Source organism: Protomyctophum parallelum (genome assembly GCF_964188405.1).
Source record: "Protomyctophum parallelum genome assembly, chromosome: 6".
Classification (NCBI taxonomy): Eukaryota; Metazoa; Chordata; class Actinopteri; order Myctophiformes; family Myctophidae; genus Protomyctophum; species Protomyctophum parallelum.
The window spans coordinates 50,560,911-50,575,199 of record NC_139701.1 but is presented as its reverse complement, the minus strand read 5'-3'; the positions used below and the strand labels follow the sequence as shown (position 1 = coordinate 50,575,199).

The 14,289-nt window shown below is 42.6% G+C and overlaps 1 protein-coding gene across 1 annotated transcript in view; it reads right to left on the bottom strand.

Moving 5' to 3' along the window:
- The window catches only part of LOC310860075 (receptor-type tyrosine-protein phosphatase F-like), a gene marked incomplete at its 5' end in the record, with an annotated part of 64,532 nt that extends 52,127 nt beyond the window's left edge, over positions 1–12,405 (bottom strand). The window contains 3 exons of the mRNA XM_083766838.1: positions 3,420–3,535; positions 10,067–10,236; positions 12,370–12,405. Of these exons, the coding sequence (XP_083622964.1) occupies positions 3,420–3,535; positions 10,067–10,236; positions 12,370–12,405 (322 nt within the window). The remainder of the gene's footprint in view (positions 1–3,419; positions 3,536–10,066; positions 10,237–12,369) is intronic.
- Positions 12,406–14,289: the final 1,884 nt, after the last annotated feature.

Below are 14,289 nucleotides of genomic sequence, written 5' to 3'. Positions count from 1 at the left end.
ATCCGCAAGCTCAACTTGCATCCCGCGATGCTGAGCGTGTGTTCCAGTTTCAACTTCATTGAGCATGGCTAGCGCCGTGGTGTGTGTGTCTGTGCCTGCGTGCGTGCGTGCGTGCGTGCGTGCGTGCGTGCGTGCGTGTGTGTGTGTGTGTGTGTGTGTGTGTGTGTCGCATGCGTGCGTGCGGGCGAACTTCGAGACTAGTTGTATGTCCGCCTGACAGTGGTGCATTACATTGTATTTCGATTTGAAATAAATAATGATGAATTGATGTATACTGTTGCTTGTGTGTGTGTGTGTGTGTGTGTGTGTGTGTGTGTGTGTGTGTGTGTGTGTGTGTGTGTGTGTGTGTGTGTGTGTGTGTGTGTGTGTGTGTGTTTAGACAATAGACCACTTAGCACTTGATTTAACTATGAAAGAAATAAAGACTATTTAACTATTAAAGAAATAAAGACGATGAAGGATATTGTCAAGGGTTTGGCAATGATTGACACACTTGTTAGTAGAGATGATTATAGACGTGTCGGATGAAATGTATGTTTCCTTAAGGAGGGTAGGTCTATAGATTTATAGAGTTAATTAGTATAGGACCCGATTTTTTTTTTCATTCAGAGGGAGAGTCATGGTATTTTATATATAGTGAAACATACATTTCATCCAGGGCATACCCATTTTGACCCGTCCATATTAATAACAAGTGTGTCAATCATTGCCAACCCCTTGATGATATCCTTTTTTTTTTTTTTTTTTAAGATATTTTTTTGCGGCTTACGCCTTTTATTGATTTTTTTTAAGGGACAGACAGTAGGCTGACAGGAAACGGGAGAGAGATGGGGGGATGACATGCAGTAAAGGCCGTGTCGGGTCCGGGAGTCGAACCCGCGGCACACTGCGACTGGATTACCAGTCCGGTGCCCAGACCGTTACGCTACGGCCTGGGCCTTGATGATATCCTTAATCGTCTTCATTTCTTTCATAGTTAAATCAAGTGCTAAGTGGTCTATTGTCAAAAAAAAACACACACACACACACACACACACACACACACACACACAAGCAACAGTAGACTACATCTATTCATCATTATTTATTTCAAATCAAAATACAATGTAATGCACCACTGTCAGGCGGACATACAACTCGAAATACTGTATGTTCTGAAGGTGATAGAGAGAGAGAGAGAGAGAGAGAGAGAGAGAGAGAGAGAGAGAGAGAGAGAGAGAGAGAGAGAGAGAGAGATAGAGATAGAGATAGAGATTGAGATTGAGAGAGAGAGAGAGCATAGTAGAATAGTGGAATTCTCAGACAAATAAAAGATACAGAAAACGTCTCTCTCTCACTCACTCACTCACTCAAAGCATTGCGGGTTGCACAAAAGTTGAGCTTGCAGACCAGCTATTTTCGCTATTTGCATAAGGGGGCTACTGGTAAGTAATCTCTCTCTCTCTAAGCGCTATGCGCCTTTCTGACATAACAGTAGAAAACGGCGTTGCGCTGTCTGTCTGTCTTCCGTGTCGGACTATATTGGCTTGTCTGATCTATGATTGTCGGACCATTGCTAAAACCTTTGTCGGGGTAATGTTATGTTGGACTGTAGGGGTGAAAAAGGGGGAATTTCTATGGTCGGAATATTGAATTGTCGGAATAATGACGTGTAGGACTATTGGCTGTCGGACTATTGGTTGTCGGAATCCCGGTATGTCGGAAAAAAAGACCTGTAACCCACGGGGCAGCACGGGAGGTGGACGCTTCTCAGACAGGGCATTAGTCCGACATTCATCCGCATGTCGGACTAGCGTCTGCTCCCGTGCTTGCGGTTATGGTTAGGTTAGGAGTTGAGGTGGGTTGTCATTTGTCGGACCAATGACTCAAAAGCAAGGCTTTGAGTTAAAAACATTTGCTGTGAAAGAATATATATTAAAAGATTTGCGCCACAGTTTCACGATTTTTCAAAAATAGCAGATCTACAAGTTCATAGCACGGCACTCGGTGCAGAGCTATGAGCTTGTAGATCTGCTCTTTTTCAATAGCTAAAGTATAACATAATGCTTGGGACACCAAAGGGGGTTTCCCTTCTAGAATGGGTCAAGTTGGAATTAGGTGTTCATTCCCAGTGAACATATATGAACCCTGCTTGGGTACGATTCTTTAGCCAAACAATTGTCCCAACACTCTGACACAAAAATGGCTTTTTGAGAGAGAGAGACAAATCAGGAGAAGATCAACGGTCTCTATCTGTCCCACCAACAGGTTCAGGTTCAGGTTCATAGCACGCCACAAGCTTGTAGGTCTGCTATTTTTGAAAATGTAGTGCAAATCTTTGAATATATATTCTTTCAGAGCGAACGTTTTTAACTCAAATGTTCCTGGAATAACATATTTTCAGATGGGGGTCGGCGGCCAAATACAGTCTCGACATGAAATATTGAGAACCACTGATATAGAAACACAAGTATTTCAGAAAACTGTCAGTGTCATGGTCTGTCTCCCTACAGACCATGTTTTCCTTGTCAGCCACTCCCACTCTCCATTCCCTCTCTCAGTCATTGTCACACACCTGTTTCCACCCCCTCTTCAGCCCTACAGTGCCATGCCCATTCCACACCTGTGAACAATCCTGCAATTACCCTGCTCCCTATAAGACTGGACTCATTCCAAAAAGCAAACTGTTCAAAAAGTCAACAGATTGTCCAAAACTTACAAAGACCTCAAAGCAGAAAGTCCAAGATGCAAAACTCTAGGCACGACGAGGAATCGGAGGAAACATGAGAGAAAACACCAAATATGCAGAACCTCTCAGAAATACAAAGCAGTAGGAACTCGGGACAACTCGGGGACAAGGAAGTATGATCTGACAGTTTGTTTGTGGAATGAGTCCAGTCTTATAGGGAGCAGGGTAATTGCAGGAGTGTTCACAGGTGTGGAATGGGCATGGCACTGTAGGGCTGAAGAGGGGGTGGAAACAGGTGTGTGACAATGACTGAGAGAGGGAATGGAGAGTGGGAGTGGCTGACAAGGAAAACATGGTCTGTAGGGAGACAGACCATGACAGTCAGGATTTAGAAGATTTATTTTTCATTTTGACGTCAGGTCTAAATGGGTTAACACAATTTTTGCTAAGGACGTGTATACACACATATATTATGTCCAAACCATGGGGTGCTAAGGACGTGTATAGGTGTCCTTTGGTATTTTTTTATTGATAAAACAAAAACGATTATTTTGTTTTTTGTTGTTTGGCCTCTCCTTCTGCAATGTACAGTAGCCTACAATAGTAGCCTACTCCTTGTTGATTTGCTCAAAATAAAGAAATAATAATATACCTTAGATCTGATGTGTGGATCACTAAGCTAAAGATCCCACCCTTAATCCGTGTTGCTTGGAACCGGTGTGTGTGCCTTTGTGCGTGTGTGCGTGCGTACCTTGTGTGTGGTAGTGGATGCGTCTCAGCTCCACAGGGTCAGAGGCGTGCTCCAGCAGGGCTTCCTTCATGCCGGACGAGCAGTGTTGGTCTTTAGCTGACGGAGACGCCCGCTTCCTAGGAGACATAAGACAACACAGTGTTGGTCTTTAGCTGACGGAGACGCTCGCTTAGTGGAGACCAGTGTTGGGCATCGTTACTTTATAAAGTAACGTCGTTAGGTTACTGGATACTGCCCATAAAAATAATCCCTTACCGTTACAGATTACCTTCTGAGAAAAGTAACAAGTTAGATTATTTTCCGTTATTTTCCGTTACCAGACAATTAAAACAATTAAATGTTATGCTTGCGCAAGTTGGTTACATTGTATTAGGCTACTGCCTACCGTCATTGCGCCGCATTATCACGGCCCGGTTAAAAACGAGAATGATACACACCATGAACTGACCATAGACAATATCCCCTTTACAGCTTTCTCTTTATTAACGATAACGAATATAAGTCGCCACAATCGCCAGCCTACACACGTAGGACTGGACAGAAAGAGCTAGTGCAGAGAGTACAGACAATACCATACTAGGCTGTTGCGCTGCGCTCTGATGCCCTCTCCACACCCACCGCGCACCGTGGCGCATGAACAACAATAACAACAACTCCACGTGGACCCACGACGACCCAAGTATGAATTAGATAGTTTATAAGAAATGGCACGGCGGCCATCCTTGCAGGCAGTGACAGTAACATAATGAGAATCCTGTAGGCTGTAACCTGTTCATTTTGGGGGGCATCAACAACAGCCTATTGATGATTAATGATACTATGAAACTTAACAATTAATTTACTAGTACTCACCTAATGACGCCGCCACGGAGGATATAGGCCTACCATGCGGTTTTTATGAACTTTGGCTAAAAGCATGTTGATTTTATTATTCCACTACCACCCGGCACCACTACCACTGTCATGGTAGCTGGCTACAACCGAAACAACTTCCTCTTCCTCTTCAAAATAAAAGCTCCTTGTAACAATACTTTTATTTCTTAAGTGAACTACAGGATGTAGTAGACGCAAGATGTATAGTACATGGTATAGTGGGCTTGGAAGGATACATCACACAGAAGGCAGGAGAAATAAACTCTGCAGGCAGTCGGGGCTTTATTATTTTTAAATCTTGCCAACAGAATGAACAGGGACACATTATAATAACGGGATTACTTTTTTTGAAAAGTAACTAAGTAACTAACTACTAAATTGCAAAACTAACTAGTTAGTTTATTCCGTTACCAATAAAAGTAGTCCGTTACATAACGTCGTTATTAATAGCGCCGTTACACCCAACACTGCTGGAGACGGCATGTCGAGGACACACAGATAAGTTCTAGGATGCACGATATACGGTAATCTGTAGCATAATCGGAATGGGCCATATCGGCCATAAAAATGTCATATCGGTATCGGAACGGTCTCAAAATAATCCAGGTCAATTAATCGGTTTTATTTAAAAAAAAACAAAAAAAAATTAATTTTTTTTTAAATGAATGAGTTCAATATAAATCAAAAGTGTCTAGTACCTCTCTAGAACAACAGGCAAATAGCAGCCATATCGAGTGCTGCGCTATGAGCTTGTAGATCTTCTATTTTTGAAAAAATGTGACGCAAATCTTTGAATATATCCAGAACGTTTTTAACTAAAATCTTTGCTTCTGGGGGGGTCCCTGGAACAACATTTTGTCCCCAGGCTTTGGGCCAAGCCCCCTACGGCCTATAGGCTTGTATAGGCTTGTCAGAAAGGCTTGCAAATAATCGGAGATCGGATATCGGTCATAATTTCATAATCGTGCACCACTAATACACAGATATATAGTTATAAGGAAGGGGCCCGGGTGAAAGTAATAAAGTAATATGTAACTGTATTACTCTTGATTCCAAGTAATAAGCAAATGTAATATTATAACTTTTTCTAAGGAGTAATAAGTAAAGTAAACATATTACTCTCCTAAATATTGCCCAACACTGGTTATAAAAGTTATAACACACATGAGACACAGTGTTGGTCTTTAGCTGAAGGAGACGGCATGACATGCAATGAGGACACATCCACAAGACAGAAACCCATGCATGCACACAAGCACACACACACACACACACACACACACACACACACACACACACACACACACACACACACACACACACAATACGCACGCACACAGAAAAGAAATACCTGCGTTCCTACGCAATGATTTCATCACAAGATGTGGCACATGCTTGTATGTGTCTATGGAGTTAACATTGCTCTAACAGACCCCCAGGTGTGGTTATAATATTAAAATATGTCTTCTCTGTGTATTTTTGGTTTCGAAATACACCACATTAGTGACATTAGTATAATCATAGTGATGGTGATGGACTGTTGATCACGTTTTAGGGGAGTTTTAGGAGGAATCATGGCATTCCATCTATAAAAAAAACAAAAACTAAGACCAACGTTGAAATGGAGATACAGGGTTTCATGCAGGAAGTACTAACCTGTCCTGGTTGCTGCGTCCACATGAAAGCACAGGAAACAGGACACCATGAGGAGAGAGACAGGAAGGATTGAGTTACAGTGTGTTCACCACCACACATACTATAAAAAGCACACCAGTGTGAACCAAGTGGTGCAACTCCCGTGCGTCCAGCAGGTGGCAGCCATGTCACATACTTCTCTCGTTCCAATTTCACCCATGCGCACACCAACTCGTGCTCATAGTTACACGTACATACACAGGTACATGGACATTGCAAGCTGGACGTAGAAGTGGTTGCACCACTTAAAAAAAATAGATGCCTCATTGGCCGCTGCAGTTCATTGGAGCGACGTGTCTCCATTGAAGGCAGGAAGTCAAGCGGAAGTGCAGAAGGAATTTACAGAAGGCACGCTGCGTCGCTGCCCAAGTAGTGTCGGCCAGACAACTATTCCACAATCTCCGAATGCTATATATAGAGTCTGGAACTACAGCTCCCGAAATCCGAGTAAGGAAGCTGCCATTTCCGTTCACGACAATATATTTTAAAATATCTTCAGAGCTTATTTTTTTTAGTTCCATTCCTGCTAAGCAACAAGCTATACTTAGATGATTTATATTGATATTAGTTTTTGATATTTATATCACTCATGCGACTCCTCCATGTCTCTCGCTGCCACTCAAGTGACTACTGGTTAATCACGGCGTGACTTTTCCGGGACTTCTGTGACGCACGCGGAAGCTTGACGAGTTTCCGCTCATGCTTTCGCTGTGCTTCGCAAGGAATCTCGGGGAAATTGTGCATTCAATTTGGACACGCGACCCAGAGCCTGAAGAGGCTATACTTTTATGTAATTTTGTGGGTTGTGGACACATTTGTATGGGTCCCTTTCTTTGTTGTTTCCTACATTTAGTTTTTGATTATCATTTCAAAGAAGATTCACATTTAAAGAATAAATGAATACCGGTAATAATCTTTCAGTAATTTCATGAAGTAATCAAAGACAGATCAAAGAAATTCTATAAATATAGAAAACATATAAGTAGTAGTGAAAAATCCGATCTACAAGCTCAAAACGCGGCACGAGTGTTGTGCTAGTTTGGGGAGACGTCAAATCTCTCTTTAAAAAACACTGGAAACCACCGACTCAGATGGACTCAGACCGCTTAGTTAAAGGTACCTGTATACACTTCAGTATACCAATTTGGGGCGGGAACCCCTTTTGGTGTTTTAAGCATTATGTTAAACTTTAACTGTTGAAAAATAGCAGATCTACAAGCTCGTAGCTTGAAGAATCGCAAAAAAGGGGCGCAAATCTTTGAATATATATATATATATAACGTTTTTAACTCAAATATTATCTTCTGGGAGGGTCCCTGGAACAACAGATGGGGGTCGGAGGCCAATTACATAATTCTGGGGGTCCTTGACATGAAATACTGACATAGAAACATATGTTTTTCTGAAAACGATTTAGAAGACATTTGTAGATTCTGGTATCAGGTCTAAATGGGTAAAAAAGAAAAAACGTGTGAAGTGAGGGGCGCTCTTATCATCGTACACATACAGGGACGTCGCTGAGGATTTGATTGCCCTACTCGCATACCAGTATTACACTCGAGGGTTTCAAATCGGTGAAAAACTTGCATATATATATTTCTTTTAATATTCCTAAAAAAGAAGAGAAATGAAGTTGGGAACTTCTCCTTTGGTCCACCCATTCCTAAGACACGTGAGATTGGTCCAGTGAATAAAATAAATTAAATAAATATCCATTGTGGGTGTATTGGATTTTCTGGATTTTTCACTATAAACACGGGTGAAATTCACCCGAACACCTGCCTGTAGGAAACATCACCCATGTGTAGTGTTCTAGGGTTAATGCACTTCGGAAACTCGCGCAGCATCGCAGGCGTGTGAAGTAACTGAACTAAAAAGAGAGATGAGTGCTTTTCCTCTCCCTGAATATTCATTCATTCATTCATTCATTCATTCATTCTCGTGTCCAATACTGTTAAGTGTGCTGTGTAAATGAGAAACCAGAGATTACACTGAAGGATAAACAAACGATGAAGACAAACACGAAAAGGAGCGAGAAAGACAGACAGGCAGGCAAGCAGGCAGGCAGACAGGCAGGCGCAGGCAGGCATGGCAGGCAGGCAGGCAGGCAGGCAGACAGACAGACAGGGCTGTCATGGTCAGTGGAGTGAGACAGATGGATGGATGCCACCAACCCAGTCACATGTGTGCCTGAGGATAGACCCGCTCAGCCGAGTGTATGCGTGCGTGCGTGCGTGCGTGCGTGTAGCCGTGGGGGTACCCAGACTCTCTTCCATGCAGTGAGCTGCCCCAATACACACAGTGGTTTCATTTTCTTGGAGTAAAATGATGAATGGCACCATGTAGAAATACAAAAAAAGGCCCATTATTAGGTATGCCTTGACAACCACAGATATGCTCTAAAATGGTGAGAAAAAAACTATTATTTCATTTCACCGCACCCTTAAAACCCAGCAACCGTGGGTTGCAATGTCAAGCTTTACTCAACAATAACAGAAAACAGAAAGGACACTAGCATAGAGCCATGAGGTTAAGTACAGTAGTAGTGAGTGACCTTACCACCACCACTGCCCAGTGTTATCGTGGTCAAACAGAGCGGTGGGTTGGCTGACTGTCTGACCATATGCCAGCTATAGCTGCCAGGCTGTAGCCTATACAGCATATGTGCCAACCAGAACTTCTGTTTCCAGCTGAAGGAGAACGCCCCCGGCCCGAAACTGACAAACTAACTCTCCGCTTTCGTATGTAATGTGTGTATGTGTGTATGTGTGTGTGTGTGTGCGTGTGTGTGTGTGTGTGTGTGTGTGTGTGTGTGTGTGTGTGTGTTTTCACTGTGGCTCAGCCGCATAACACGCACACACACACACGCACGCACGCACGCACGCACGCACGCACGCACGCACGCACGCACGCACGCACGCACGCACGCACGCACGCAGAGATTAATTGCAAGTTGCTGCACTACTGTCATCTGCCCTAAGCCATGCCAAATGATCAAAAGGTAAAGTATGAGGTATAGTCGAAGAAACCTTGAATGAGTGCTTCCGTTGGGAGTCTATTCTTACAGATCCTCACTGAGTTTGAAAAGGTTTTCATCATTTTTTAATTCTTAACACAAATCTTCTCTTCTTCAGGTTCCCTGAAAACGTCTGTGGTCTCCAAGGCTAGGCGGTCCCTAACCGGCAGCGCATGTCGAATAACTGTCGGACTGTAATATGTCTAACAAACGTATGCACCCCGACCCAAAGATGGTTCCGACCCGCTGTTTGGGGGGACGGGGGGAGGACGGGACGTGAGGTTTAACCCATTTAGACCTGAGGCTGATTCTAAAAGAATGTCTTCTAAATACTACACGTTTTCAGAAAAAAAAACTGTTTGTATGTCAGTGGTGAACAACCTTTTTCATGTCAAGGATCCCTATAGAATTATCTGCATTTGGCCCCCCATCTGAAAATATGTTGTTTCAGGGACCCCCAGAAGCAAAGATTTGAGTTACTTAATCCAGAGCGATTTACAGTAAGCAAGAACAAAAAAGATCACATCAAAACATTAAAAAGTCATCATGAATCCTACGTAAGCTTAAGAACCTAACAGTGACCTAACATATCTATCTGTGTATACTCTATAGAGTGCTATGTCTACAAAAAGTGCTATTTAAGTTACATAAGTTGAGCCTGTATGTTAAAAAGTTCAAAGATTTTGGCCTGGGCCGTGGGTCAGCGGTCCAGGCACCTTGGCTGGTAGTCCGAGTCTGGCAGTGTGCCGCGGGTTCGACTCCCAATCCTGACGGCCTTTACTGCATGTCACTCCCCAATCTCTCTCCCCATTTCCTGTCAGCCTACTGTCTGTCCCTCCATAAAAGATATAAAATAAAGGCGAAAGCTACAAAAAACATAAAAAATAAAACATTTGCTTTGAAAGAATATATATTCAATGATTTGCGCCGTGACATTTTCACGATTTTTCAAAATATAAATAGCAGATCTATAAGATTGAGCTTTTAGATCTGCTATTTTCTCAACAGCTAAAGCATAAGATAACCCTTAAAACACCAAAAAGGGGCTTTCGAATCCACTCACCTCTTGAAGAGCAGGATGGAGATGACGCTGATGATGATGAGCACCACGGCCAGCACGGGGCCCATCACCCACAGCATCTCGGGCTCCTCGGCGTGGCGCGACACCACCGCGCCACCGTGCAGCTTCACCACGATGAGGTCCGAGTACGGACTGGCCGCAAACGCACGCTCCTGCAAGAGGGCAACACCAGGAGAAAAAAATAAGTAATAGCCTTCATCTGTTTTGTTGTACTGTGTTGTAAAGCGCTTTGGGTATCTTGAAAGGTGCTATAAAAATGCAAGTTATTATTATTATTATTATTAGAGCATTCACATCAAGTGAATTAAAGTCAATTTATACAAAAAGGGTCAGAGTTCACCTACAGCTGAAATCTCAAGTTAATCAACAGGGTCCAATCACAAACTGATTTGAATAAACATTTTGAGGCATAGTATATATCTCAGTTACACATCCAGGCATTAAAGCCAATCTTAACCCAGAAAGCATTTTAAGCTATAGTCATCATTCAGTCCATTGGGTGTCATAGTATTGAGTGTGTATATCCACTGCATTTCTCTTTGGGCTAGTGTCTTTAGAATATCACCCCCTCTGCTGGGCATCCCAATTATCTCAATCCCACAGAATTTGAATGAACAAGATTTACAATTAATGAATTGACGAATAGGAATTTTCTGTGTGGGGATTGTTGTGTGTAAAAGAGTGACACGCACACACGATTGAACCAGAAACAACACCGCTTTACTTAGTCTCTTGTCTCAGTACAGAACAGACTTCCTTGTTATTTTGTGCGCTGTGTATTACGTAGCATCCCATAATAACCAGTCTCTTAAAGGCATCTCAACCATTATCTGCAAACCCCATATAACACAGTTATAAAAGAACAAACAACATAATCCTCCCCAGTGTTGGGTGTAACGGCGCTATTAATAACGGCGTTATGTAAGGGACTACTTTTATTGGTAACGGAATAAACTAACTAGTTAGTTTTGCAATTTAGTAGTTAGTTACTTAGTTACTTTTCCAAAACAGTAGTCCCGTTACTATAATGTGTCCCTGTTCATTTTGTGTGCAAGATTTAAAAAAAAATAATAAAGCCCCGACTGCCCGCACTGTCTATTTCTCCTGCCTTCATATCTGTGTGATTTATCTTCCCAAGCCCCAATGCACAGCGCATAGTATAGCCTACTATACATCCTGCGTCTACTACATCCTGTAAGTTCACTTAAGAAATAAAAGTATTGTTACAAGCAGCTTTTATTTTGAAGAGGAAGAGGAAGTTGTTTCGGTTGTAGCCAGCTACTATGACAGTGCCAGTGGTGGTGGTGGAATATACTCTATGCGGAATAATAATAACATGCTTTAAGCCAAAGTAAAAACCGCATGCGTCTTTGACTTAAACAATGTAGTCTAAACACTTTGGAATGACGTTATACATGGTAGATCCTCCGTGGCTGCGTCATTAGGTGAGTACTAGTTTAATGGATTATTTAAGTTAGTTAGTTAGTTAGTTTCATTTATTGTCCACGTGTGGAAATTCGTCTTCGGTCTCAAACAGTAAAAAACAAACAGTTACAACAACAGCAACAACACTTAACACAATTATTTTTCATGGCAAAAAGTGCAGGACAACAGTGGCAGATACATTGGAAAAGAAAACTAATCTAGCGAGACATTGTATCATTTAGTGCCTTAATGGCATTTGGTATGAAAGAATTTTTAAAAATGTTACGGTTAGCTCTTGGTACTTTGTACCGTCTACCAGAGGGAAGTAGTTGGAACTCGCTGCAGAGTGGATGAGAGGGGTCGTTTGCTATCTTGGTAGCTTTTTTACGAAGTACCTCCTTGTAGATACAGACTAGTTGTTTCTGTCTCTTCCCAATTATTTTTGAGGCTAGATTTACTATTCGCTGCAGCTTGCTTCTTCCTTTGACATTTAGATTGCCAAACCACATTGCCATGTTAAAAGTCAAGATTCCCTCTATCAGGTTTTTATAGACTGTTTCCATGATATGCTTGCTCACTCTAAAGGAGTTGAGCTTGCGTAGTAGGTGGAGGCGTTGGTTACAAGTTTTAAAAATCTGGTCAGTATTTTCACTGAAATTGAGTTTGCTGTCAATATAAGTGCCTAAGTATTTAAAGGTGTCTACTACCTCCACTATTTGTCCACCAATTGTAATGGACTGCACAGGTTCCTTTTCATGAATGACAAGTTCTTTTGTTTTTGTCACATTGATCCCTAAGGAGCTTTTATCGCACCAGTTCTGAAGAGATAACACATGTGCTCTGTATGCTTCCTCCCCCACTGTGTCCCCCTTCTTCAGTAAGGCAACCAGGGCCATGTCATCCGCATATTTGAACAAATGAAACATATCCTGGTCTAACTGGAATTCATTTGTATATAAGGAGAAAAGTAGGGGGGATAAGATAGTCCCCTGTGGAGCACCGGTGTTAAGCACAGTGATGTCAGACAGAGTATCATTAACACGGACCTGTTGAGGACGGTCAGAGAGGAAGTCTCTGACCAGATGGACAATACCTCCATTTACCCCTATGTCAATGAGTCTCTGCAGAAGGGTATGTATCTGCATGCTGTTGAAAGCAGAGGTAAAATCAATAAAAAGGACCCTGGCAAAGTGGGAGGGGACTTGGAGATGCTTTGACAGGGGGTTAAGCAGGCTGATAGTTGCATCATCAGTTCCTCTCTGACTTTTATAAGCAAATTGGAGATGATCTAAGCTGTTAGAAACCATCGCTGTGATTTGTCTGCTTATAACTCTTTCAAAACATTTCCCCAAAATGGAAGTAAGAGCAATGGGCCTGAAGTCTTTTAGTTCAGTGGCTCCAGGCTTCTTGGGGAGAGGCACAATACATGACATTTTCCATAAATTGGGCATTGTTAGAGAGTCAAGCAAATACTGGAATAGCATCAACAGAATACCTTTAAGTTCATGAACATTTTCTTTCAACACTCTGCCTCTAAGGCCATCTGGCCCAGGGGCCGAGTTGGGCTTAATACAGGAAAGGCTAGCTACAATTTCATTTTCACTGAGTGTGATGGGGACATACTCTGGAATGGACATACACACACTATCACGCTCAGCACTGAAGTCATTCTTATCAAAACGGCTGAAAAATATATTTAGATCATTAGCAAAAGATGGAGAGGGGTGCGACAGGGGGGTACGCTTTTGCTTAGTTTCCCTGCCCATCATCACATTTAAACCTTCCCATGCTTTCTTGGCATTCCCTGAAAAGTATTGATACTCAACTTTATCTTTGTAATCTATTTTTGCTTGTCTCAGTTTAGATCTTAATTCACATCTTTTTTCTCTGACTAACTCAACATCACCATTTTTAAAAGCACGTTTTTTCTCACGAATGCAACCCTTCAGATCACTAGACATCCATAAATTGTTATTAGGGAATATTTTGACAGATTTAGTTCGCATGATTTTACTTTCATTAAACAACAGATAGGATGTAAACGTGTCAATCAGTTCGTGAGGGGTGTCACATGAGTTAAGAAATAGCCAGTCAGTCGTTTCCAACTCGCATCTCATTTCCTCCTTACAGTCCTCTGTCCAGGTCACTATTTCCTTGGTCACTGTTTTTTCCCGTCTCAGTTTAGCCCTGTAGCGTGGGAGTAGGTGTATGACATTATGGTCAGACTTCCCCAGAGCAGGCCTGCAGGTGGATTTGTAGGCGTCTGGTATGTTGCCATAACACTTGTCCAGGGTGCGTGCCAGGCGGGTCGGACAGTCCACGTACTGGTGTAGAGTGGGCAGGTGATCGGACAGTTCACAAGAGTTAAAGTCCCCTAGCAGCAGAACGGGTTGGTTAACTGCGCGGGACAGAGCGTTGTTGTAGCACTCTGCTATACTGGCCGCAGCCCCCACAAAATCCGGCCCAGGTACATAGGCCAGTATAATTGTAATCTGGCCAAACTCTCTTGGGAGGTAGAATGGACGAAATGAGACCACCAGGATTTCATAGTCATGTGTGCATACGCGTTCCCGGATTCAGTTCTCCGATCCTGTTTCCCGGGTGTGAGTGTAGTCCAGTGCTATCCGCTGTTTTGTGTGAAAGAGAAGGGGAGGAGGGAGGGTTTCTTTTTATAATAAGGATGGAATCACTGGGAGCCCATAAGGGTCAGGTATCCGGTGAGTGGCCTCGACGGAGAACACGGTATCTGTGCTATTAGTAAACTGATAAACTAATAAACT